The sequence below is a fragment of the Pagrus major genome, chromosome 10, assembly GCF_040436345.1.
Source record: "Pagrus major chromosome 10, Pma_NU_1.0".
Lineage (NCBI taxonomy): Eukaryota > Metazoa > Chordata > Actinopteri > Spariformes > Sparidae > Pagrus > Pagrus major.
The window spans coordinates 11,839,952-11,863,404 of record NC_133224.1 but is presented as its reverse complement, the minus strand read 5'-3'; the positions used below and the strand labels follow the sequence as shown (position 1 = coordinate 11,863,404).

The 23,453-nt window shown below is 43.2% G+C and overlaps 1 protein-coding gene across 1 annotated transcript in view; it reads right to left on the bottom strand.

Annotated features, from left to right (window-relative positions):
- Nucleotides 1-22,842, bottom strand: part of LOC141003158 (ADAMTS-like protein 1) — an 80,353-nt gene extending 57,511 nt beyond the window's left edge. The window contains exon 1 of the mRNA XM_073474438.1: nucleotides 22,654-22,842. Coding sequence (XP_073330539.1) covers nucleotides 22,654-22,710 — 57 coding nt within the window. The 5' untranslated portion in view covers nucleotides 22,711-22,842. The remainder of the gene's footprint in view (nucleotides 1-22,653) is intronic.
- Nucleotides 22,843-23,453: the final 611 nt, after the last annotated feature.

The window sequence follows — 23,453 nt, the reverse complement described above, 5'->3', positions numbered from 1 at the left end:
GATAAAAAGTCATTTATTAGATAACAGGCCAAAACTGAGATACAAGTAATATGTATAAGTCAGAATTATGAGATAATAAAAAGTTAAAAATAAGATAGAAGTCATAATTATTACCAAGAGAACTCTTTTTTTCATTAAAGCTAAGTTTTCATCAATTTCTTGTTTTTAACTGGTTGAAATAGTCCGCCATATGTTTGCCTTTGGCCCGTGGCCCACCATTAAGTTTCAGTTTCGGCCCTCCAGAGGAAAAAGTTGAGTCACCCCTGGCCTAAAATATCAAAAAACATACAATAAAAGACATTCAGCAATTTGGATTTCATTGCCAATATGTCAGGAAAATGTGTCTGTTCAATATTTCGTCTGAATGTTTACCTGTGGTGCAGCACATTCTGGATTTTGGTGAGTCTGGCTGTTTTTGGTTGTTTTATGGGAGCCAAAAATCAAGAAGCACTCTCCGCTCTGGTCATTTCTCTAATTTTATCCATTTATTCAATATAACATCCCGTTGAAAGCCCTGCAGAATTGACAGTGGCAGTCTTTCAAACATGGATCCCTCCATGAAAAGCATGCAAAGCCGACCATGCCAGACCTCCCAGAAGACCAATCCAGTAATCGATGTTTTCTTTGAAATAGACAAAGAACAAGACTGGGAAGCTGTTGGCCTAAATCATGACCACACATCAGTGAGGGCCAAACAGACTCAACATTGGTGGTGTTCAGCAAGGTACTGCACAGAACTCCTTGAGTTGAGATCGAGAGAGGACCCCGTTCTCATACCACAGCGAAGGCCAACAGATTTGTTTCGCTGAGTTTCCTAAATTGTTTTCGCGGACATCAACATGCGCCACGAAAGCCCTGGTCCTCTCCAGAGCGTCGTCTGCGGTTACCGCCGAATCGCTGTTGCATTCCTGCTCCCAAATTAAGCCCCTAATTTGCGGAGTTGCCTGACCATCGAACAATCTTAATTTCCATATTCTGAGGCATTCTCGAGTCCTGATCTCATCTGGCTGGCAGCGAGGCAAATAATGAAACGCTGCCCTGCCTGTAGCGTGGCATCTATAACTACCCGGCCCTCCGCTCCATGATCCACACTCCATTCTTCAATTGTTTTTGCTCTACTAGAAGCCAGCTGCACACTGGGCACAAAGTGGAAAGAATCTTGGATGTTGACCAGTAAGTTTTCCGCCTGTTACTTCGACCTAAACTTACATTCATTTGCTTTTCTCTTTACAGCGTGTGCATGATTGTGGCTACATCCTTCAACAGTCAGGAGCAGTAGACGTGTGTACTCCTTAACTGATTCAAATGAATGTTGCCGATGTGGCTCTAAAGCATGTTTATAAATTATACAGTGCCAATCAGAATTATGGTCTGGAGGGATCGTCTATGAGAATTTGTTTGGTGATCGAGTTTTTAAAAGCCGACATCCTCTGCAGTCTGAGAACGATACAAGAACACTACATTTAGGATGGTAAACCTATAATTAAGTTGATTATATTAAGTGTTGGCTTCTCTCATTTTAGTTATGTCATACCCACTTATGGTTTCATATACATACATCTATCCAATGAGGACATGTTTTTTTCTTAACTTACAGTACAAGAGCTTCTCCTGTTTATTTTGTAGATATATCCTCTTATGCCTTGTTGTCCTTATTCCCAGTTTTCTGTTTCCCTCCTGTGTTCCTGTGCTCCTCCCCAGTCTCATTGTTCCCCTACACCTGTCTCACATCAGCCTTGTTATCACTGCCTCTGTCACCTGCTCCTCACCCCCTCGTTAGTTTAGTTTGTATTTAAGGCTGTGTGGGTCCCTCACTCTTTGTTGGTTCATCTCTTCAACATCCTTTCATCACGTATTGTAGTCCTCTGACTCCCAGAAACTCTCAATTAAAACACTCCTGCACCCGGCTAAACGGGACTGGCATCGCCATGTTTATTATTGCCGAGCTCGCCAACCTAGCAACAGCAGGTAACTTAGGATCGGTCAATTGTTAACTGAGGGATTAACTCTGGGAATAGAAATCTTACTTCTCCACATGTGACTGAGATTTTTGGAACATGCATATTTCTGACTTGAGTTGACAGAGTGACAGTGACGGTGAGTTTTATGCATCTGAACCCAGGTGAAAAGACGCACCTGAATGCATAACACATAATCCTATTCACAGCTTTTGACAGAGGCCTGTGTGCATCTGAGAACAGGACTTCATCCACTCTCCTCATCCTTTGCTTTGACTAAAAAGATCACATTGTGACAAATGCTGAATGAAATTTCTTACTAATTCCAGCCAGTTTTAGTTTGTCTTTGACGTACCTATGTTGACAACTCGTGCATTGTATTACAAGAGCAATTTTCAAATCAATTTGTAATGGATTGTTAGATGCCCATCACTAACGTCAGTATAAATACTGTGTCAGCCTCGAAAGTTATCTGTATTTAGAGAGGAATTTAGGGCATGTGCACTCAGATTGTCCTCCAGTACCAGAACAAATGCTGACAATAACATGATTCACTTTTAAAAGGGCGCAAGTATCTGTCTGGCAGGCGCTCCCAGACATCCCCACTTGACTTGACATTCTCCTGCAGCCAAACGAACCACAACATCCTCGTCGCTCTGACAGACGAGCTGGGGAAACCCAGTGATTTGTCTAGGGTCCTCTAAATATGACAATCACTCTTGGGAACCATATCTGAGACGCACAAAAGATCAGACGCAACAATGTATTCCCAACCGGTCTACGATGACACAGTCAACATAATGTGACAGCTTAATGCCGTCCGTCCATTGTCTTGTCAATATGCAGAGATTCCAGAGGGTGCAATTATCCCAAAAGACTGACAGAAAACAACCCTGAAAGATGCTCTCAGCAAAGGTCGATCCAAATCAAGAATACCTTAATAATGTAAGACTAAAAAAATGCATTTCAAGCAGAAAACAAATGTCTTGAGCCTCAGTAGTTGACGCCAAAACTGGAGGACGACTGCCAAGACCTGCGACAACGATAGCACGTCAAGAAAAATAAGACAAACATCCCTGTCGTGCTTGTGTAATTGCCGGCGAGAGGGAACAGTTTGATGAATGACGTCCCTGACATCTGGGATGCAGCCAAAGTGGCGTTTGAAGGGTTGAAGGGGGAGAGGAGGGAGTGCAGGGTGGGTGAGCTGGTGAGGGGGTGAGTTGGCACATTTCGTCCTCCACATTCCCTTTGTATTAAAGAGACAGATCGGAGGCGCCATTTGAACTCTTAAACACGCCATGGGAGATTTATCTGACACCATGTGTGAGTCCACTACAGGGGTCCCTGTTTGTCTAACTTTATGTCCTTGTCTCTATAGTTATACTCCTATAAGGATATGCTGTCATATCTGTGTTGCATTCTTTTGATTTTCCTACATTTACGTCAGATTTTCTGCCTACATGTACACGTGTGTGCAAATTCCAGGAACGTCTGTCTGTTTATTGTATTCGAAGCATGGCCGGTCATTCCCATGCAGGCCCAGCGACAGTGAGAGACAGCATATCAAATGTTTGTTTTTGCATCAGGGCTCCCCGTGGGCCCAGCCGACAAGCGCTCTGTTATCTCAGGAAAATCATTTAGCTCCAAAGCAACAGCCGAGCCAAAAGTAGCTTCTCCTGCTGTCTACCACGGTCAGTTTAAATATATAGTCAGGGCACTGCGGTTCATCGGAAATGGAAAGACTCAGCTGTCAGGGTGTAACTGTACTGTTCTCACCCAAAAACTATTGAAGAAATTCTTTCCCAAACAAACTACTGTTAGTTAAGATAACACTTCACTTGTTCCAACAGTGGTGCAGTCAGAGCGACGGTCTCCAAATATGTGGGGAGAATTACTCTGCATTCTTGAAATAAGTGTTGTACGTCTGTGCGCCCAACACTCGTACAGGACGCACTGACGACACGACTATTTAATGTGCATGGCATCGAGCATCAGGTGGTTGTTTTACCCAGAAACATATTCAAGATAAAGGGAAAGTTATACATTGTTGAAATTTTGGAGCCTTACGGATGTTTCAGAGATCCTTTATTGATTTCCTTGAGAAGAGGGTTTACTCTGGACAGGTGTCAACAAACTGAATTTTTATCTTCTTGCTTTCTTTTTTGTTGAATTGTGGAATCTTTATTTTTGGTGAATATTATTTGAACTTCTCCAACACTAACCTGTAAAATAGCCCTTTCTCTCTTTCTTCATGTCAGGTTAAAAAGGGATACACATTTAGGTCATTTTGGAAAAAAGGGGGTGGCGTGCCTGCTCACCCCCTCTCAAATCGCTTACTGGTAATACTTCTTCAACTACGGCAACAATGAAGGTCAAAGTTGTTCCAGAGAGTCAAACTAGAAACTGATAGAAACTGTCCGATTGTCTGGCCTTTTTCTTTTATTTTGCTATATGTCACTTTGTTCCCAAATCTGAGCATTTCACGTCCTCTTTTCAAAAAGCTTAAATCCACAAAAATAAGTATCATTTGGCTTTTTTGCAATTTGGATCTTGACCACAGGTCACTGGAGGTAGCATCACTGGCTGGGTGCCTTTGTTCACATGGGCTGGACCATTCTGACAAAAATGTTCATTGCCCACTTTCTGTGTCGAGTGGCACACAACCCCTCTGTGTTGACTTTGGTGGTTCCCTATTAAACAAAATGGATACCGACTGTCACGCCATAGTTTTGGGAAGAAAAATGAGCAAGGGGCCGAGAAATAAAGCTGACAAGCAGGGGAATGTTCACACGAGGGAAATATAGAAGAGAGGGAAGCCACAGTGGTGCGCTTGTCAGCCTTGTTCAGCCTGGCAGCACAGCTCGTATGTACTGAGGAAGGTGGCTGAATACGCGCTACTGAAATGAAACGAGAAAAAGAAAAACTCAAGGCAAGGCAAATAATTGGATTTGGCTGAGCCTGAACGTGAGTGTGTGCTCAGCAATGCGGCTGTGTTTGCTCAGCTGGAGCGTGTGCCCAGGGTCATCTCAGCAGGGAGCAGGGTTTGGCAGTGCCGGGCACATCTTTAGTACAAGCCCGCTGAAGAGCCACTGGAAGACTCTCTCTCTCCCTGTCCTTCCCTTTTCAGAAAGAAGGGAGTCAAAAAAAACACACACACAAGAGTTTACTGACAAAACATGATTTCAGCTTTGGGAAGCCATTCTTATCAACTCTGGGGCAGACTGACCTGGCTCTCGTGCTGTTCTGGCATAATCAAAAGACGTTTTTGGTTGTATCATATCATATCGTGTTACTAAGCATCATCCGTTTGGCAGCAATTAACTATTTTTGATGGGATAGAGCAAATGGTGCAGCTGACCGAGATGAAGACCGGATATCATTTATCATTCCCGTCAAAAAGCACCACACCATGGGGCGCACGCTCAATCGATTGAGCTACCGTGGCGGCCCGATATTCAAATCTCTGACCTATTACATTGCTTTTACTGTAATCAGGAGTCTAATGACACCAACCACCGTCCCCTCGTCCAGCATCTTAAAAGTTAACTTGATGAGTGGGCGAGTGTTGAGCAGTTACATAATTGTGATTTTGAGACTACTTTAATGCCATAGAGGAGCTCTTTTTCTCACTCTTTGTCAGTCTTTTGCCTGTTATCCTGTGCAGCTGACGCGACATCTCATTCCTTCAAATACTGATTTGTACGTCGACAACTATGGGAACGATAGAAGTTTCAAAGCATTGGGTTCACAGCACTGATGCCTTTCTTCTGAACTATTAATGCAGACAGAAACTGCGTGGGTAATATGAACGTATGTCCTCCCCAAAGACTGACTAGTTCCAGTTCTCAAAAGGACATACTTGCCAGGCTAGCTGGCTAAGGCATCCGTCTCTTAAAACTTCCTGGCTGTGGCTTGAGTTTGTGTAAGACATGCAATTCTTTCAGAGTGAAGAGCAAACCCCTGGTGGCATGAAACCTAAGAGCATCCAAGTGGTTGGAAGCTGTCTCTCAGCAGCGCTAAAATCCAAACAAGCTGAAGGAACTGAACCAAGGTTTAGTGTCAGGAGGAACAGGTATGGCATGAGTGCGCGGTGCATCTGTCGATCCTGCAGGAATATGAACATTTGGAGGGATACATCATGCTCGACTTACAGTGCTAACACACACAAAGACCGGAGGATATCACATAAATCATTTAGCTTAGCTCTCTTACTTACAGGCAGCCAGAAGTCTAAAAATCTCAAGTTAACATTGTACAGTATGAATGTGCTTTGGGAAGATGTAGCTACCAGACCCTAAAAACTGAAAATCAGAGGGTCCATTAAGTTTTGGACTGCACACAATGACAGAAGAGATAACAGTACCTCTAAAATGAATGGAGTAGTATTTCACCCCAACATAATGACTCATCTACTAATGGAAATATAATACGAAACCTCTTATCGAAGACATTCAGGCCACCTAAATACCTGAAAAGCTTTGTTACAGACAACCTCAGACTTAAAGACATAAATACTGGAGACATTTGAGACGCTAAAACCCAACAGTGGCATCCTCAGCTCCATTGTGACAGAGATTCCCGGGCCATGAAAGGGTGTCTTTTTTTTTTTCCTACATTAAGAAAGTTGCTTTCAAAAAGGCGCACACCCCTCTTAGAAATTCCTGACAGAATTGACTTGCTCTGGCATCTTGAGTTTCAATCTGATAGCTCCAAAATTGCTTCTGCAACCAAAACCTTCAAAATGTGGTCCAAGCAGCCCTTCCATTGTTGTTGGCGTGTGTAACAGAGATGGCTTCACATTTCGGCGGGGTTCACATTGGCTACAGATATCCAGGTGACACAGAGAGATCCTGGGGGTATATCTCAAGTCAGGTGAAACCAATGAAAGCTTCAAGTACGGCTTTATAGCAATCTGGTGCCGCTACCAAACACCCCCGTGTGCTCTGGAACAAGGGCACGACCTCTACTAAAACCCTCATCGCCACAAGTTTCTTTGTCTGATTGTACCTAGATTCTTGCTTCGACTTTTTTCCAGGTGAAAGGACAATGTAATATCTCAGTAATGCCAAGAAATCACAATATCCAAATAAGTTGATTTGGCAAAGTAAATTCTGATATTGATACAGGTGGCCTCCCAAGCTGAACAATGGCAGTTCCAATAACAGATCCTTGGAAACTGAACAGCCTGCCCTTGGCCCGGCCTCTCTATTTCTGTTTCCAAGGATTAGAAAACCAACTGGACCCCTGAGATTACCCTGGTGCCCGTAAATGTGATGCCTCTAGCAGGTGGACAGGTAGTGAGCACTCTGTTAATCTTTAAGAGTTAGGTGGGCAGGAAGAAGGGAATTATGGGTCAAGGAAAGGACAGAGAAGTGAAGACATGTGCCGGGCCGGGGGGTGTTGTGAGCGACAGTACCAGCTAAAGTAATGATTGAGGGGAATGTGCTTCATTGGCTTTCCCATTTTGGCTTTTTTGTATTATTTATTACTCTGAGACTGCTACTACAATTGCATACTATGTAAAACTGATCTGTTATCAGTGTGAATTTTGTTAATGAATACTTTCCTCCACATAAAATACTCATTGGTAGGGCTGTAACAAACAATTTTCATTGTTGATTACTCTGTCAATTATTACCTTATTGTTTGGACAGTTTACCGTCATACAGGAACCAAGAAAAAATATTTAAGAAGCCAGTTAATGGTTATCAAAATAGGTGATGATTAATATATTAGCTGACAACTAATCGACAGCAGCTACAGTCATTGAGGACCATTTTGTCATGAGTAAAACATGACCAAAACTAAATAAAAGTAACTTTAGGAGTATTAGAACAACAGCAAAATGTATAAAAAACGTTCTCTCCTACAGGGGCTGATGATGTTGTTTGTCTTGTTGAAGTAGCCACTGCATGAACTAGCTAGCAAGCTAACGTAAGCTAAAGGCCTTGGAAGAAAAATTTGACAGTTTTACGGACTACATTTATCAGTATCCAACTGAAAAGCAAAAAAAAAGAAAAACATCCAAGTCACTACCCCGCTATTTATGAAAAGGTAAGCTTACGTTAGCCTAACATTATCAAGGAGTCTGTAATGCTAGCATTAGTTTCAGTTTGCTGTCTTTCGTGTTCATAGGCTATCCGTAGAAACAGCCTTTCATTGTTGAAGTCTCACCTTCTTATCTTATGAATTACTTAAATTTGACTAAAACTATGTCTAGCTAACGTCCGTTACACCATTGCTCTATATCAAGTAGCCTCCTAGTACAAAACTGATGCTATGTTGTCTGACAGAAGTCTTTAGCATCTGTGCTAGGGCTTTACCCTTCGCCGTTGTGGGACCACAACGTTCAAATCCTCCAAAGCACGACTTGGGCTTTTGGTACATTTTTATAATGATTTTTCAGGGTACTTTGCTTTTAAACTTTAACATCTCTCTCTACTCTTGTCCATTTCTATCAACAACAGAAATGGTTATAAACCATTTACAGCGAGAAAACCCATTTAAAACTCATATTCAGTGGTCACATTCTCTTGGATCAGGACCTCAATAAATTTGAGAGTAATAAAATGTTTTCCGTCTGATGAAAAAAAAAGACATTAATAAAGTGTGGATTGAGTTTGGCACTGGGAGATGTGATATTTTCTGGTTCTGGTTTCAGAATTTTTTTTAAACTCATTACTCTGGAAAACCTGTTATTATTTCAGGACTGCACTACTATGAGTGCCGCTACATATATACATCGCAACTTTACTGACTTCAGACTTCAACACTGCATGTTTAACATTGCTTCTATTGCATTTTTGTGGCCTGAAGGTACCAGAGTTGTGACTTTGAGAGGGACGGAAAAATAATTACTGCCACTGAGCAGCTGACATGGACACAGCAGCATTATGACAACAGCTGGGTGTGCCTTAATTAATGAGACACAAGTGGTGGATCTGCCCTGATTCACTTGCGTCATTCAGATAACTGAGCCATGCAAGTTCGGTGCGGGTCCAGAAGCCAAGCTGGCTTCTTACGTACAGTTATGTACAAACTCCTCGACTTGCACAGCTGGATCTAACAGTCTGACTGACACGACCTCTGACATATCGGGACACTGATTGGCAGTCACAAGCTCAAACCTAGATGGGAGTTCCACTGTCCTGTGCATGTGTCTATGTGATTAGTGGGTTCATTTGCACTGTTAAATCTGGGAACTAACTGGCCAAGCCTCTGCAACAACCTGGATTAGTACAGCGGAAAGAAAAGCAATCCATGCTATGCCCTGGATCATCACATAAATCAGGGAAATGTCCTTCTAAATTTATCGCAACAGTTGGAAACTCAAGCTCAAAGCACTTAGAGGACACTGCTCCAATCAGATTCTTGTATAATTAAATTAATTAAAGGTCATATTGATAACATCATTTTCTTTTAGCAATAATACATCTACAGAGCTTGTAGGAAGGAACAGAATAATTTCAATGATTTCAAATGTTTGTCGGGCCCAAAATGATGGTTTCATTTATGTCTGTGTAAGAATCCTGACACTTTATTCCAGCTTTTATCAAGGTTTGTCAGCAAATAGTGTAACGCCGTTGGTATCTGTCTCTTGTCAGCGATCCACAGTCTTGGTAGTTGCCAGTTTGTGGAAAAAAAATGTAGTGCTACCACCGTATTTTTATTTCTTTATCCTTTTCTCATTATGTGTGTGCCCTTTGTGGCCCCGATCCACAACTTCACTCTGCAGAGGAAGACACAACTTAGACCAGAGGGTGGGGTCCCTGCAGGGCGTGCACACACACCTATGGCCTGTGCACATGCATGCATTGCATTGGTCATCGGCCTCCCTCCTTTTTGCTTACACTCCCTCTAAGTTTGACCTGAGAAGAGCAGGAAGCCTGAAACTGAAGTAGGTTAGAGTCAGGAAAAGGGAGAGGCTGTGGATGAACCCCCAGACCCAGGAGCAGGGCTCAGCAGGAGCTAAGTGAGTCAGCCAGTGGGCATGCGAGGCCAACACTGCGGAGCTAAGCCTAAACTGCTATGAGTGCACAAAGACTAACGGGAGGAAATGAAACAGGGATTTATGATGTAAATCTATCTGAACACTGCTTACTGGGCTTTCTTAATAAGCACAAGCAGAAAGATAAATCAAACACGTCAAGTAGACAAAAACGCAGACAATACAATGAAAAGATAGACATGTAAGCTCACACTTGCATATTTACTTTCAGAGCGAACCAAAGGATAGTGGCATGTTAGAGCAAGAATTACCCGAGGGTGCATTACAGATGCACATGGCTGCACAGATAAAGTTGTTTTTTTAAAAAAAAGGGAAAAAAAAGAGACAACCGAGACAGTTTTGGCACACATTGTTAAACATGAACCTACATCCTCAAGGCAGTGTGTCTGCCTCACACACCTGCACACGGCAGCAGATCAAGTTACTTAACAGCTGGCATACACGCAAACAATAGCTTAATACCTCTGCTATACATCTTTTGATTACCGCTTTTACTTTATAAGTCGCTAATGCCATAAAGAAAATCTCCTCCCACCTCTGTTGCAACACTCGGGTAGCCGTCTTTCAGTATCACAGTCGTGTGTAAACCTAAATGTTTTGTTAGCATTGCCCAATTCCACATCTGTTGCAGAAATTAGCGGTTTGCAAGCTCAGTCTGGTTTGAAGGAAAATATTCCCCTGCAAAAATATTTGTTGTCAGCATAGATTAAGCCACTGCAATTACAACCACATATTGTAATATTAACACTGGGGGAGTGAGAATCACTCAATATGAGGTGAGAGACTGGCACTTTGTTAGCTTTGGGTGAATGCAATAAATTCCAACCCCGTTACGCAAAAAAAGGCTCGTTGCCAGCTACATTTAGGTGGAACTATAATGTGCTCAGACAAAATGGTGAACTGATTGATCGACCAACTGTCGTGAATTTGGCTGCTGATTAACATGTTGTGCGCTATGGGAAAATGAACGAGCCAATTTTTACAGATTTATTCCAGTTACGTTATCCAGTTTGTTATTATGAAGGCTTTATGTCACCTCTTCTGGAGACACGGGCCGATTTTGTCTCTCTCTCCGCAGTCTGTGGAGCCTTTGTGGATGTTCAAGTACACAAACATACAAGTAATCTAGCACTTGTGGTACTATAAATGTCAACCTAATATATAATACATTTCCAGGGTTATTTTGGGAATCATTCATCACATATCTAAAGAGTCATTTGAGAGAAATACTGTAGTACGTGCAGCACAAACTGACTTGTTTTATCACCTTTAAAGACATTTTAATCAGAAGATCTTCAAAGATCTTCATTGACTGATCTTTTTTTATGCCCAAACAAACTAAATAAACAAACCCTTTTCATTTCATTTCATTGGCCGGATCCTGCCACCTTTCTATGACTTTCTTTTCCTTCCCTTTAACCAAGCGTGAGAACGTTACAGCTCAGATAAGATCAGTCACCACATCCTGTGGGTAGACGTTGAATCACCGATTAAGGATGTGTACTCAACATTTATTTCTCTCTTACATTTGTTGTGTAATAAATTGTATTTAAAATGCATCTTTGACATTGGTGGTATCTTGGTTACCTGTGAGGCTAACCACATCCAAGCCAGGCCGGTCTGTCTAGTCAATGCAGAAACACTGATTTAAAGAAAAGGTCCACTGTGTAGGATTTTGGGGCAGAAATGGAAAATAATACTCATAATCACGTTTTTATTTGTGTATAATCAGCTGAAAATAAGAATCACTGTGTTTTAATTAGCTTAGCATGAACCTTTTACATCTACAGAGGGAGCAGGTCCTCCTCCATGGAGTCCGCCATGTTTCTACAGAAGCCCACAACGGACAAACCAAACACTGGCTCTAAGGAAGGCTTTGCAGTTAACTACCCCACAGCTAGATGCAACCAAATCCTACACAGTGGACCTTTAACTATCCACCACCGCCCGGAAAGACTGCAAACGAGTAATCTCTTCCTCATAACGCATTACTCAGTAATGAGTGGCCCATCACCGTTTTTCCCTAAAAGACTAAGACAGCAGCTCTCACCTCCTGTCAAACAAACCCCATCCTGAAATCCTCATCCTGCGAGTATCATACATTCTTCTTCTCCGATTATGATCTGTCTTTCTTTCCATCATTCCCTTACTGTTGTAAAAAAACCCCATCCCCTCCAAAAAAAGAAAGAAAAAATCTTAAGGGCTGTGCATATTTGGCACAGACTTGGTTCCCTCTGATCATGTAATGATTTGCCCGTAACGATTACTCTCTCATGCGATGATAGAGCAGTTTGTACCTGTCCCGCAGAGAGCTGCAGCCAGGCACATTCCTGCTGCGCCCTCCTGCCAATCAGCGTCAGCCAACACACTTGTCTCGCGCTGACACACACACACACACACACACACATCTTTCACCGACATACAAACACACAAATGGCTCCTGCTCACTTTTTTTGTACTAATACACAGCCCGCCATTGTTTGTCAGTCAAAACAGTTTCTGTTTTCTCTCGGTGTCAGTCAAAATTCGGCGAGCCGCTCCCTCATTCCATCCTCCTCGATGTCTCCGAGTTCACCTCAGGCATTATGTCATCATGTTTTGCGTTTTATCAACATGATTTCCTGAGGTTTTTTATCAAAATCCACTTGGGTAGTGTGATGTTAAAATGATGTAGCGTGCACCTGGAGGAAATACTGTATGAAATATTGAGTGTGACAGATGAACAGACAGATGTTTCCCTGCAGAGAAGGGAAATGTCAGCAGGTTTATTAAATGATTTATTTATGGAGGTCAGGGGTAAGAATCACCGATTTCACCCTGGGTGAAACCTTTTATTTTGACCAAAATAACTTAATGAAACAATCTTCTCTTAGAAACCACTTTAAATTAGGAAAATTAAAGGGTAACTTCAACAATTCTGCCCATTAAAGTGCGTTTACAAGTCTTGGTTGCATATGTGAAAAAAGTAATATTAAGCATTTTGTGGCTCCAGAGGAAGCTGTAATCTAATAAATTGCCTCTAGTGATGTCACTCAGTGCCTAAGTTGCATTGTGGGTAATGTAGGCACCAGGGTTTATGAAAAAGGAAGAAGAATGTGTGAAATAATTTCATCAGTATCAATAAATCAATCAAAAAAGTTGTGCAACAACCCTTTTTTATTTTATTTTTAATTTCTCTGTTCAGTTCAGAAAGCCCCTTAGTGTATCACAATGTGACAGATGTCATTTATCAGGCTACTCCCAGATTTAGATGCAGATTGTGTTGTGAGACCTCGTCAATAACTACAACAAGAGGAGTCAACGTGGAGCAAGACATGCAGTGAGCTGGCCGGCTTCACCTGCCCTGCATCGTCTTTCTCCGTCTGTCAGTCCACCTGTCTCTCAGCATTGAGCTTAAATGATCTGAAACACACGCTTTAGGACCTTTCATACTGAGCTGAGTATCCAGTATCTGTCATATCATCTAGGTGGCTTCACAGGCCACCTGGTCACCACAATCCCAACTATTCCAGCTATGAAGCGAAATCACGCTGAGATGAGAGAAGAAACTGTACTGATAACACAAAAGGCCTTATTTAAAAGCGCATTATGTCCCGCTGATGTGAAGGAGGAGTGGGGGGGGGGGGGGGATATGAAGGATGAGTGACATGCTCAATGTCAAACGTGCACTTTTCCAGGTCATGGTTGCCAAATACTTTTCAAGCTGCATACCTGTCATCGGGGAGACAGGAGGAGGGGAGGGGAGGGGAGGGCGCTTAGAGGATTCGGACTACACAGATTCAAACACGCTTGTGAGGTCAGCGAGACACCAGCGTGGATGATGTCACCGCACGGAGGGGCAGAATTCCACAGTGGCACTTCAAATGCAACACCACGGCGAGACAAAGGCCGTCAGCCAGCCGAGAGGTCGAAAACAACAGCGACCTGCGGGTGTGTTTTTCTCATAGGGGTAATTATCGCAGAGGTCAAACGTCAATCGTTGCACAACACACGATTAACAAGACCGCACAGGCCTTTTGAATGCATAAAAGTTTAAAATAAAAGGTCATTTAAAGTTCACGGTCAAGTTCACTCTCAGTCAAGAGTCGAGATACTGCCTCTTTAATCAGAAATGTCCTCTTCTTCTGCTTTCTTTTTCCCATGACCCCCTACCTGCCACCTCACCACCCCCACCTCACACTCAAAAACAACACATAAACACACTTAGGATAACACCATATACTTTACACACACATGCTCCAAGACCACACAGATTTCCCAGGCAGGGGCTTCCTCTGAGGGGAGACCCAAGCCTCTTCACGGGAGGCCAGTAAGTCTGTTCTATGGCCAGTCTACATCTGTGCTGTGTCACTGCTCAGCCCTCTGTGTGTGTGTGTGTGTGTGTGTGTGTGTGTGTGTGTGTGTGTGTGTGTGTGTGTGTGTGTGTGCAAGTGCATTTCACAGAGGGCACCGTGGTCTAGCTAATCCCTGTGAGCAGCCTAGTAATGGTCCAATGGTCACACCACACACAAAGCAGTCACAAGACCACAAATACACATTTACACACACCTATGGTGGAAAGTAACAAAACCGGCCTCCACACTGACAAACTTCCACAAGGATCTGTTCTGCATAAGGAGCATTTTTTCCTTTGGATACCTCGAGTCATGATTCTTAAAGGAATAGTTCAACATTTACAACAGAAAAAAAACATATTCACTTTCTTGCTGTCACGCTGAGGTTGCCAGCGAAGACTGCAGGAAGTCACTGCTCCTGGCGAGGAAATAGTCCCACAAACAACCCTGCCAGCAAAAAACTACGACATGACATTTTTTCTGACATTTTTTGCATAGCGCTGGTCGGAAACTGCTTTAAGCCCGTTAATCCGTCAGCTTCAGAGGTGCTGGTAGGCAGTTTTTCATCTTTGGACAGAACCAGGCTAGCTGTATCCCCCTTTTTTCCAGTCTTCATGCTATGCTATGCTAAGCTATGCTAACTGGCTGGCCATATGTTTACAAGACAGGGAATGAGAGTTCCAGTCCTGGCTGAGCTTGGCGATACCAGAGACAAATCCCGCCCCTTTCACCCAAAAGCCAAACAAACTGCTTTATCACAGCTGAAGAGATTCAAACTGATTTTGTGCAAATGCAGATGGACTATCAGGCACGGAAAAAGATCTGAATACCACTGAGTGACACTGAAGCACGCACATTTACATGAGCATCCACACGCTGGACGCACACCTACTTTACCATCAATCTGCTTCTGTGGCCGTATGCATGGTAATCCTAATAGCACATCATTTGTAACGGTGTCTCTGGTGTTTAGTCGTGGCAGCCCGGCGTTTACTCAAAGCACATGTGGCTGCGGGGGGAAACAGATGTGAGAACACCAGAGAGCATCATTAGCCTCGCAAACATCCACCGCAGCCAGCCGCGGAGCCTCCCCCCCCCCCCCCCCCCCCCCCCCGTCAGCCACCAGCGCTGCAGCCTCTCAGTCAATCATGTTTCCACTGGATTTAGCTGTCGATCCTTACACATAACCTCTCTCACACTCATACGCAACCTCCTTTTTCCCCGTTTCCAAAGGAGTGAGGTCAGCGCGGGAGATAGCTGGTCTTGTATTTGTTTTTCATGCCTGTCAACCAGTCGGCGGATCTGGAGTTGCAGTTGAATATTTAGGTTTTTTACTTTCCAACTTTTCACTGGTGGCTTTGTTCTGCGTTACCTCTGTTTGGCCTTTTGCTCTGCGTGCATGCTTCGTGCAACTTCTCTTCCACTCTCACTCCATCAATATTGCTCCTTTTGTTTTTTCCATTTCTACAGACAGCCTTGTGTCTGTGTGTGTCCCCTTTGCTTGCTCTCTCCTAAATCCACATCAATATCACTCCATTAATAATCCACTTTTCCTTTGTATCCTCTCACGTGGCACTCACCTTCCATCTTTGCCTCTCCAAGTCTATGACTCTTTTGTTATATTTTTACTGCATTTTATTAAACCTGGGTCACTGACAAAAGATGGCTCGACTCTAACTTGACTCTATTACTAAAAGCGCTAAAGCATAACCATTGTCTAGCCTCTACCATCCTCCTTCTCGTCATTCTTGCTTTCCTCTTTCCTTTCCTCTGTAGTGCCCGATCTGGCTTCCTCCTCTCTCCTGACGATCCTCCCCTGTACTGTTTCAACACACACACACACACACACACACACACACACACACAACTCCTACCTGCCCTTCCCTCTAATTAGGCATCAGAAGAGGGGCCCTGAGTGCTCCCTCTCCCCTCTCGTTAGCACCACTCCTCGGCACTCCCGCTGCAATCCCACCCTGGGACGGATCTGAGGTCACGGCCGGGGCAGAACAGAACAGACAGAACTTAGACGCATGTGCTCGAGCAGCTCGACTGCGAGGTTCTGGGGCTTTCGAGATTGGCTGTGTGTGAAAAAATGTGCGGGCCAGATGATGCAGAGGGCGCCGCGGCTGCTGCACATGAAGTCGGAGCTGGCGTCCAGGAACACACAACAGGATAAAACAACAACGCTCAATCACACAGATGGAGGGGACGTGGGCTCGCTGCAAATGGAGCCCAAGATTTTTCATCAGAGGAACAGGATGCCAGAGGCTCGGCTTTCATGCTCGGCAATGACAAATAAACCTCACGAAGAAGGAACAAGTACATTCACAAGGGGCTCCAGAGGAAACAGAGAGGGGACGGAGGGCAGCCACCTGCAAAATCACAATAGAGCTGAGTATCTGTGATGGGCGTGGGAGCTACAGGGGCCACCACTGCTGAACTGGACACAAAAAGTCCTTCTGCTGTAATGTTGCCATCTGCTGGCAGATCTTTATCAATGCGTGACAGCAGCCTGATATAAAATCAAAGAGTTTACAGTGTGTGCGGCACAATAAGACATACACTGTTTCATCAGAGCAACATGAAACCACAAAAACTCATTATGCTTTTTGATATTCTTCGTCGTCTGAACAACATGCACTCTCGCATACACTCTCGCATAACACTGCAACACGACTCCGCAGAGTTATGCCATTTGCTGGCACAGGCCGCTTTAGGCAGTCAGTCACAGCATGTTATTAGAACTTGGCATCAAATGATTGAAAGGCAAACAACACTATCAAGTTCCACGAGATTTTGAAGGGGAAACGGCAAAATCCACATACTCCGTTCCACATCTTTTCAATTTTCACATGGCGTGGTTCGTTAATCAACTCCTGATGTTGATGAAACTTTGACATTTCGGGAAATATTTTGGGGAAATACCCTTTTGTGCCTTCTTGTCCGTGAGAGGATGGATGCCACCCTCATTCATGTCTTCATGCTAACTATGAACCTAGAGCCAGGAGACAGTTAGCTTAACATAAAGACTAAACGCTGAGGAACAAAGCTAGCCTGGCTCTGTACGAAGTTAAAAAAAATCTGCTTACGAGTGCATCTTAATCAGACGAAACGTCATATCGCATTTGCTTAATCCATACCCATTTCCCCTCAAAATCTTAATGCTAAGCTAAGCTAACATCCCCTAGCTTCAGATTTAGCTAGAATACAAACATTCGAGTGAGAATCAATTTTCTCATCTAACTCTTCTTGGGAAATATTTTAGGGAACACCCTATTCTGCGTTCTTGCTGAGAGGATCAATATCTGTATGTCTAATATAAAGCAAGCCAGGAGACATTTAGCTTAGCATAGCTACAAGCTAGAAGCACAGGGAAACAGCTAGTCTGGCTCTGTCCAAAGGTAAGGAATCTGCCTACCAACCCCTCTAAACCTTCCTAATTAACACGTTATAACGCATTTGTTTAATCCACACCCATTTCCCCTTGATATCTTAATGCTAAAATAAGCTAAGCTAATCATCCCCTAGCTCCATATTTCGCATACAAACATTAGAGTGATATCAATTTTCTCACCTAACTCTTTGCCTGAAAGCGAGTAAGCACATTTCCCAAATGTCTCAATATTAATTTAACTAAAAATGAGGTCGTCATCAAGGACTGCTATCCAGGTCTAATCTTACATATTCTTCTTCGGCCATGCCACGTTTGTGAGATCTCTGATTGGGGAGCAGAAGGACTCTGATTCAAATACAAATGGGAGATGAGTGCTAGTCCTAACCTAGCCATAGGTTTATTACAAATACTGTTGAAACTGAACCTTCTCTGGGACTCAACATCCAGTAGAAGCTGCCATGTCTTGTTCTGTTCCGAGGACTTTTCCTTCATTGGCCCACTGAGGATGGTTTGAAGCTACTTCCTTTTGGCCCCGGCTCTATAAGGATGAATGCCTGCTCTCTTGATTTCCAGTATTGGAAGAGCAGCATCCCTGTACACCTGAGTAGGACACGCAGGAAATATGGCTACCGTGCCAGGAACACTTAGAGCACTGCATGAAAAGCGAAAACAGTTTGCGGGCATCTTGGCAATTTACGCAGACACGAGTACCAGTGAATTCTGGCCTTGGATTGAGAATAATATTGCACACATACACTTCAGCACTTCCACACTGAGCAACCCTCAGTCTCGCTCCACAGATTAAGCCCAGATGGGAACAATGAGATGAGTATGAAGGCTTTTGCAGCGTAACTGAAAACACTCGGTTTTGTTAATGCACTCCAAGAACTTGCTCCATCCATCCATCACTGGCCAGATGTTCTGCGAAGCCCTTTCCTTTACTCCTCAAGTGGGACCAATCCCTCTCAAAATTAATTCACTTCCCATTCCACAACAAAGGCACTCATGAAAGCTAATTGGATAGTTTGTGGTCTTTATGATGAAGCAATCAAGCCGAGGAGCGCGCTTCGGAGAACAAGACAAGTTGTTGTTGACGGACGATCGCTTGGGACCGTTTGCACGCCGTGACCCCACTTAATCCTGCTATTAGACCCCAAAGCTTCCCCATCCTGAGGACTTCAATACGCCCTGCCCGCTGCATTAAGAATCTGAGAGGGACCATTTCCTTTAATAAACATCAAAATCTGTTGCTTTTGTGGCTAATTTCCTTTTGAATTCCAGCTGAGTAATTACAAAGAAAGGCATGTAGTGAAGTGAGTGTGGCAGCCGTACACCGTGATGAAGTCTGGCAGCTGACTTAAATCCATCATGTGTCAAAAAACATGAATGCTGTCGTTTACCAGGAACTTCCAAAAAGGAGAGCAATTTCCTCGACTTCAATAGAAATATAATTGTCACGGTCTGTTTGTTTGCTGTGGTTTGTTTGAAGGAATGATATTAGGAGGCTTAACCTGGTAGATTAACCTGTGTTGGACAAAGAAAATGGGAGTTTTATATCTGTCTTTCAAAGTCTCTGTAAGTTACAGACTAGCCAAACATCACCAATCTACTTTAAATACAGTTTCCTATAAGCCTGCTAAGCTAACGTAACGCTCACACTTACATTTCTCTACGTCCTACTCGCGCTTCACAACAAACATGTTTTGATTTTTAAGCAGTGGTAGGCCTTCATGAAAAAAGTAGTTTACGTTAGCTGACGTTAGCTAAGCTTGCAAGAACTTTTAAAAATGTATGAATGTAGCAACTCATTTTGTAACTTTGCATGGATCGAGTGCATTTTATTAAATGTTTAATAAGGCCCAGGAAACAAGGGCTGAGCAACCTGATCTCATGGGATGGTGTATAAATTCAGGATATTTAACGTGTCATGTCAAGCATTTCAAGCATTTTGCAAGAAATTTAACCCCGCTGACACGTGCAAATCATCCATCTCACCTTCGTCATTCTTCGTCATAGTCAGGTGACCTTTGGTGTCATGCTAACAATAATAATGTGGTTAACATACGTGGTTAACATTGTGAGGCGGTTGCTGTTGGTTCGATTAAGGCAACAAAACTACTTTGTCGATGTTGACTTTTGGTTTCACGCAGGACATTATGGAGGAGTTACGTTGTTCACTCACATTAGCTTACGCTGATCTTAATCAGTCGCACACAGAAAGGTTTACAGATTTGGCATTTAAAAAACAGTGCATTCCTGCCTGTAACACCAAATGTGATGAAGATTGAGCAATAAAGTAATATTCAACATAAAAAAAAAAGCACTGGAGGCAAAAGCAAGAGAGCCGCAGGGAGGCAAATGCCAAAAAGAACAAAAATTAAGGCATAACAGAAAGGATTTGCTTTGCTCCGTCGCCTTGGCTGGTGCCAGATCAGTATTTACAGGCACTAACCTTGGTGCTCAGAGAGATGCTTGAGTGTCTTTTAAGGTCAGAGCCTTCTGCGCACATAACCACCTTCAAATCCCCATCCAGCAAAAAGGAGGAAAAAAAGCCTCTGGAAGGTTCCACTTTGCTGCACAAATCAAGGGAAGAGAGTGAGGGCAACAAGACCCTCCAAGAATCACTCGAGGTATGTCATTATGTCACCCACAAAGGAAGGTCTATTCCATTTAGGGTTGGAGCCACAGGCCATTTGGCCCACACACACAAATCACACAACTTGCCATACGCACAAATATAGAGTCTCATTCTTCAGTTAAATAGAAATGCAGAGACTTTGACCTGAGAGTGGGGATGAAAAGGAAAAAAAGGCCACTGCAAAGCAGAGACCCCCGGGAGGCAGCACTTGTTGATCCCGGGGGTCTCTGACGCAAAGCACAGGGTCGCTGTGGTGTGTGTGAACAGATAAATGTCCAGTGCTGACTCATGCTGCGCAGTCACTCCTCGCACATATGGTAAAGCTTCTCATGACCACTCGCCGAGTCATTACTCAGTCTGGCTGGTGTGCGACAGACACAAAACAATCAAACCTCCGCCACTTGTTGCAACACAGAAATCAATGTTAGGGCGTATCGCATTCTAGACGCTGAGCTGAGCAGCTCAACGGAGTTAAGTGCAATCAATTATAGTGCACTTTGACCGCAGAGAAAAATCTGTTAATGTGGGAGAATTAAAGACATGCATGCTCCAAACTGCAGACAATCATTCATACTCTTCAGATAATCATGAAAACATAATCAAAGATCTGAGCACGCAGCTCCAGTCTGATGCTCATACACATTGTAAGACCATTATTGTGCCATTTCGTGATTTTCCCCCCCAATATTTAAACTGTAACACAATACGGCCAGCACTGGACAGTGGCCTGGAAAGAGTTGGAAAGCCTCAAGCGCTCCTCTGTCACAGACATTTACTGATTACAGCGCGGACGTGCTCAGCTGGGCTACATGGCAGCCAGGGTGTCTGAAGCCTAAATCACCTTGAAGTGCTATTAGCACCTGTCGTGGTCATTTACACATGCTGACAGTGGCATCCCGCCCTTCTGTTTGAGACCTTAAAATCTGTCTGCAGGCCAAACAACTGACTTTGTGCTCCACTTAAAACTCAGCTTTTGCTGTTCTGTTGAGCAGCATGTGTCAGCTTTTGTACAGCTCCGTACTGCATGTATGATGCATGTGCATGACAGGCCCCGAGGAGATAACGTGTCAAGGTATTGCAGTAGTGATTTGTGTCAGTTGGCTGGACTGATCTTAGTATTTTGTTCAACACAGGACAGATAAGCTTCGACCTTTCAGAGGACAACCAATACTGTTTCCCATTAAGTTTTTAGGTTTGACATTGCAAGATAAAAGCAAGTTGTGACTCTGCTTTCAAAGGTTGTAGTATATTAAAGGGGCACTACGTAGTTTTAGAGAAGAAATTCAAACTCAGAATTTTGATATTTACACTGTAAATAAGGTAATGATACAAACTTAGATGTATTTATTTTTCCGTAACTGAATAAACAAGCTGTTCTCAGAGGAGGATAAGATCCCGGAACACTGTTTGAAGCTAGAAAAGTGGCAGGGTCCGCCACATATAAACAAAGTCAAACAGAATAAAATTGTTTTGTCCTTTCAGGTCTGTTTGTTTATTCAGTTTATTCAGTCATGAAAACAAAGAGTTTGTTTATTTAGATTGTTTAGGCTTAAATTAAATCCGTCAATGAAGATTTTAATTTTTTCTTCTCCCAAAACTACATACTGCACCTTTAATTACATAACAGACTCTGATTAGTCAGCACATTTTGAGTATATTCAAACTTCTCAGTTTCTTGTTATTATTTTTTTGTTGTTGATATTTAACAGCAAGATATTTTGTCATTTCAGACTCAGTGACAACACCACAGGGTCATCTCATCCACTGTGCAGCATCACAGGAAGAGGAAGTCCAATCAACGCCTCACAATTAAAGAAATAAAATACATAGATGAATAAATTATATAATTTATTGTTTATTTCAGGAAGTTTCCTTATAAAATAGGTATTTTATGTGGCTTATGCACAAATAATTACTAACGATGGGTCCAGTATATATATATGTAGGATTAAATCAGTCCTGAATTCAACTGTACACAGTATGAATATGATTTATTTAAAAAAAATAATAATAATTTTTTTTAAATAATTTACACCCAGAGCACCTGGGAGTCAGGATGGCTTACAACAGTGATTTGAAGTCGTCGTTTTCAAATTAAAAGCACAAGGTGCCTCGTTTCTTTCTAAATGAACTGAACAAAAAAAGGTGCGACACAGTTTATTTTGGTAAAATGACAGCGGTTTCGGGGTGCGTCAACTTCAACCAAACCCAGTGACGCGCCATCCTCTCTCTCTCTCTCTCTCTCTCTCTCTCTCTCTCTCTCTCTCTCTCAAACTCTTGAATGGACCGGGCTTCAAAAGTTAAAGCACGCTGCAGCTTACCTCCGCGCAAACAGCGGCGAGAAGCAGCCCAGTCGTCCACCGGCAGCCCCCTGTCATCTCCCACCGCTGATAAATTCACTGTTAATTTCAGAAAAAGTGTGAAGAGACAGCTGTGTGCCCTGCTCCCTGTCCAGCCTGTCCCGGGTCTGTCCAGTCACTCAGGGAGTAAAGAGGTCCGCTCTGCTCTGCTCTGCTCTCCGGCTCCACTTCACACAGGAGGAGGGGGGGTGGGAGAAAAAAAAAAAAAAAAGGTTAAAGTCAGCCAAGAACCGCCAGAGACGACATGACACTTCACGGTCGCTTCCAGATATTTTGTTCCCCCCGCAAACACGTTGCTGCTAAATTTATGTTTGCATACCAGGCGTGCGTCAGGAAAAGGGGCTCACCCACCTTACATTCTTAAAGAAACACAGTCCCGCGCCGCCGCGCGCTGATTGGCTGAGCCGGTGCACAGACACGAGGAGTTTCAAGTGATGCTCGGTGTCTCTCTGCACGCGAGTGTGATGACGGAGGGGGGCTTTAAGGAGAGACGCTAGCATCCAATGTCAGGACAACACTCAGAGCTGCTGATTGTGTTTTCTCATAAATATTGTGGGTTTTTGACAAAGTTGTGGCTTGAAAGAGTCTAAAGTGTCAACACACAGTGAAATAATCACTCATGTCTACATACTGATATGAATACAGATACTTTTGGGAAATTTGGTACCATTTTTATGCCCCAGGTGTACTGCTAAATCTTGTTTATGGGGTAATATAAACAAATAGATGACAGATTACATCCATGATCATTTTTTCTTTTG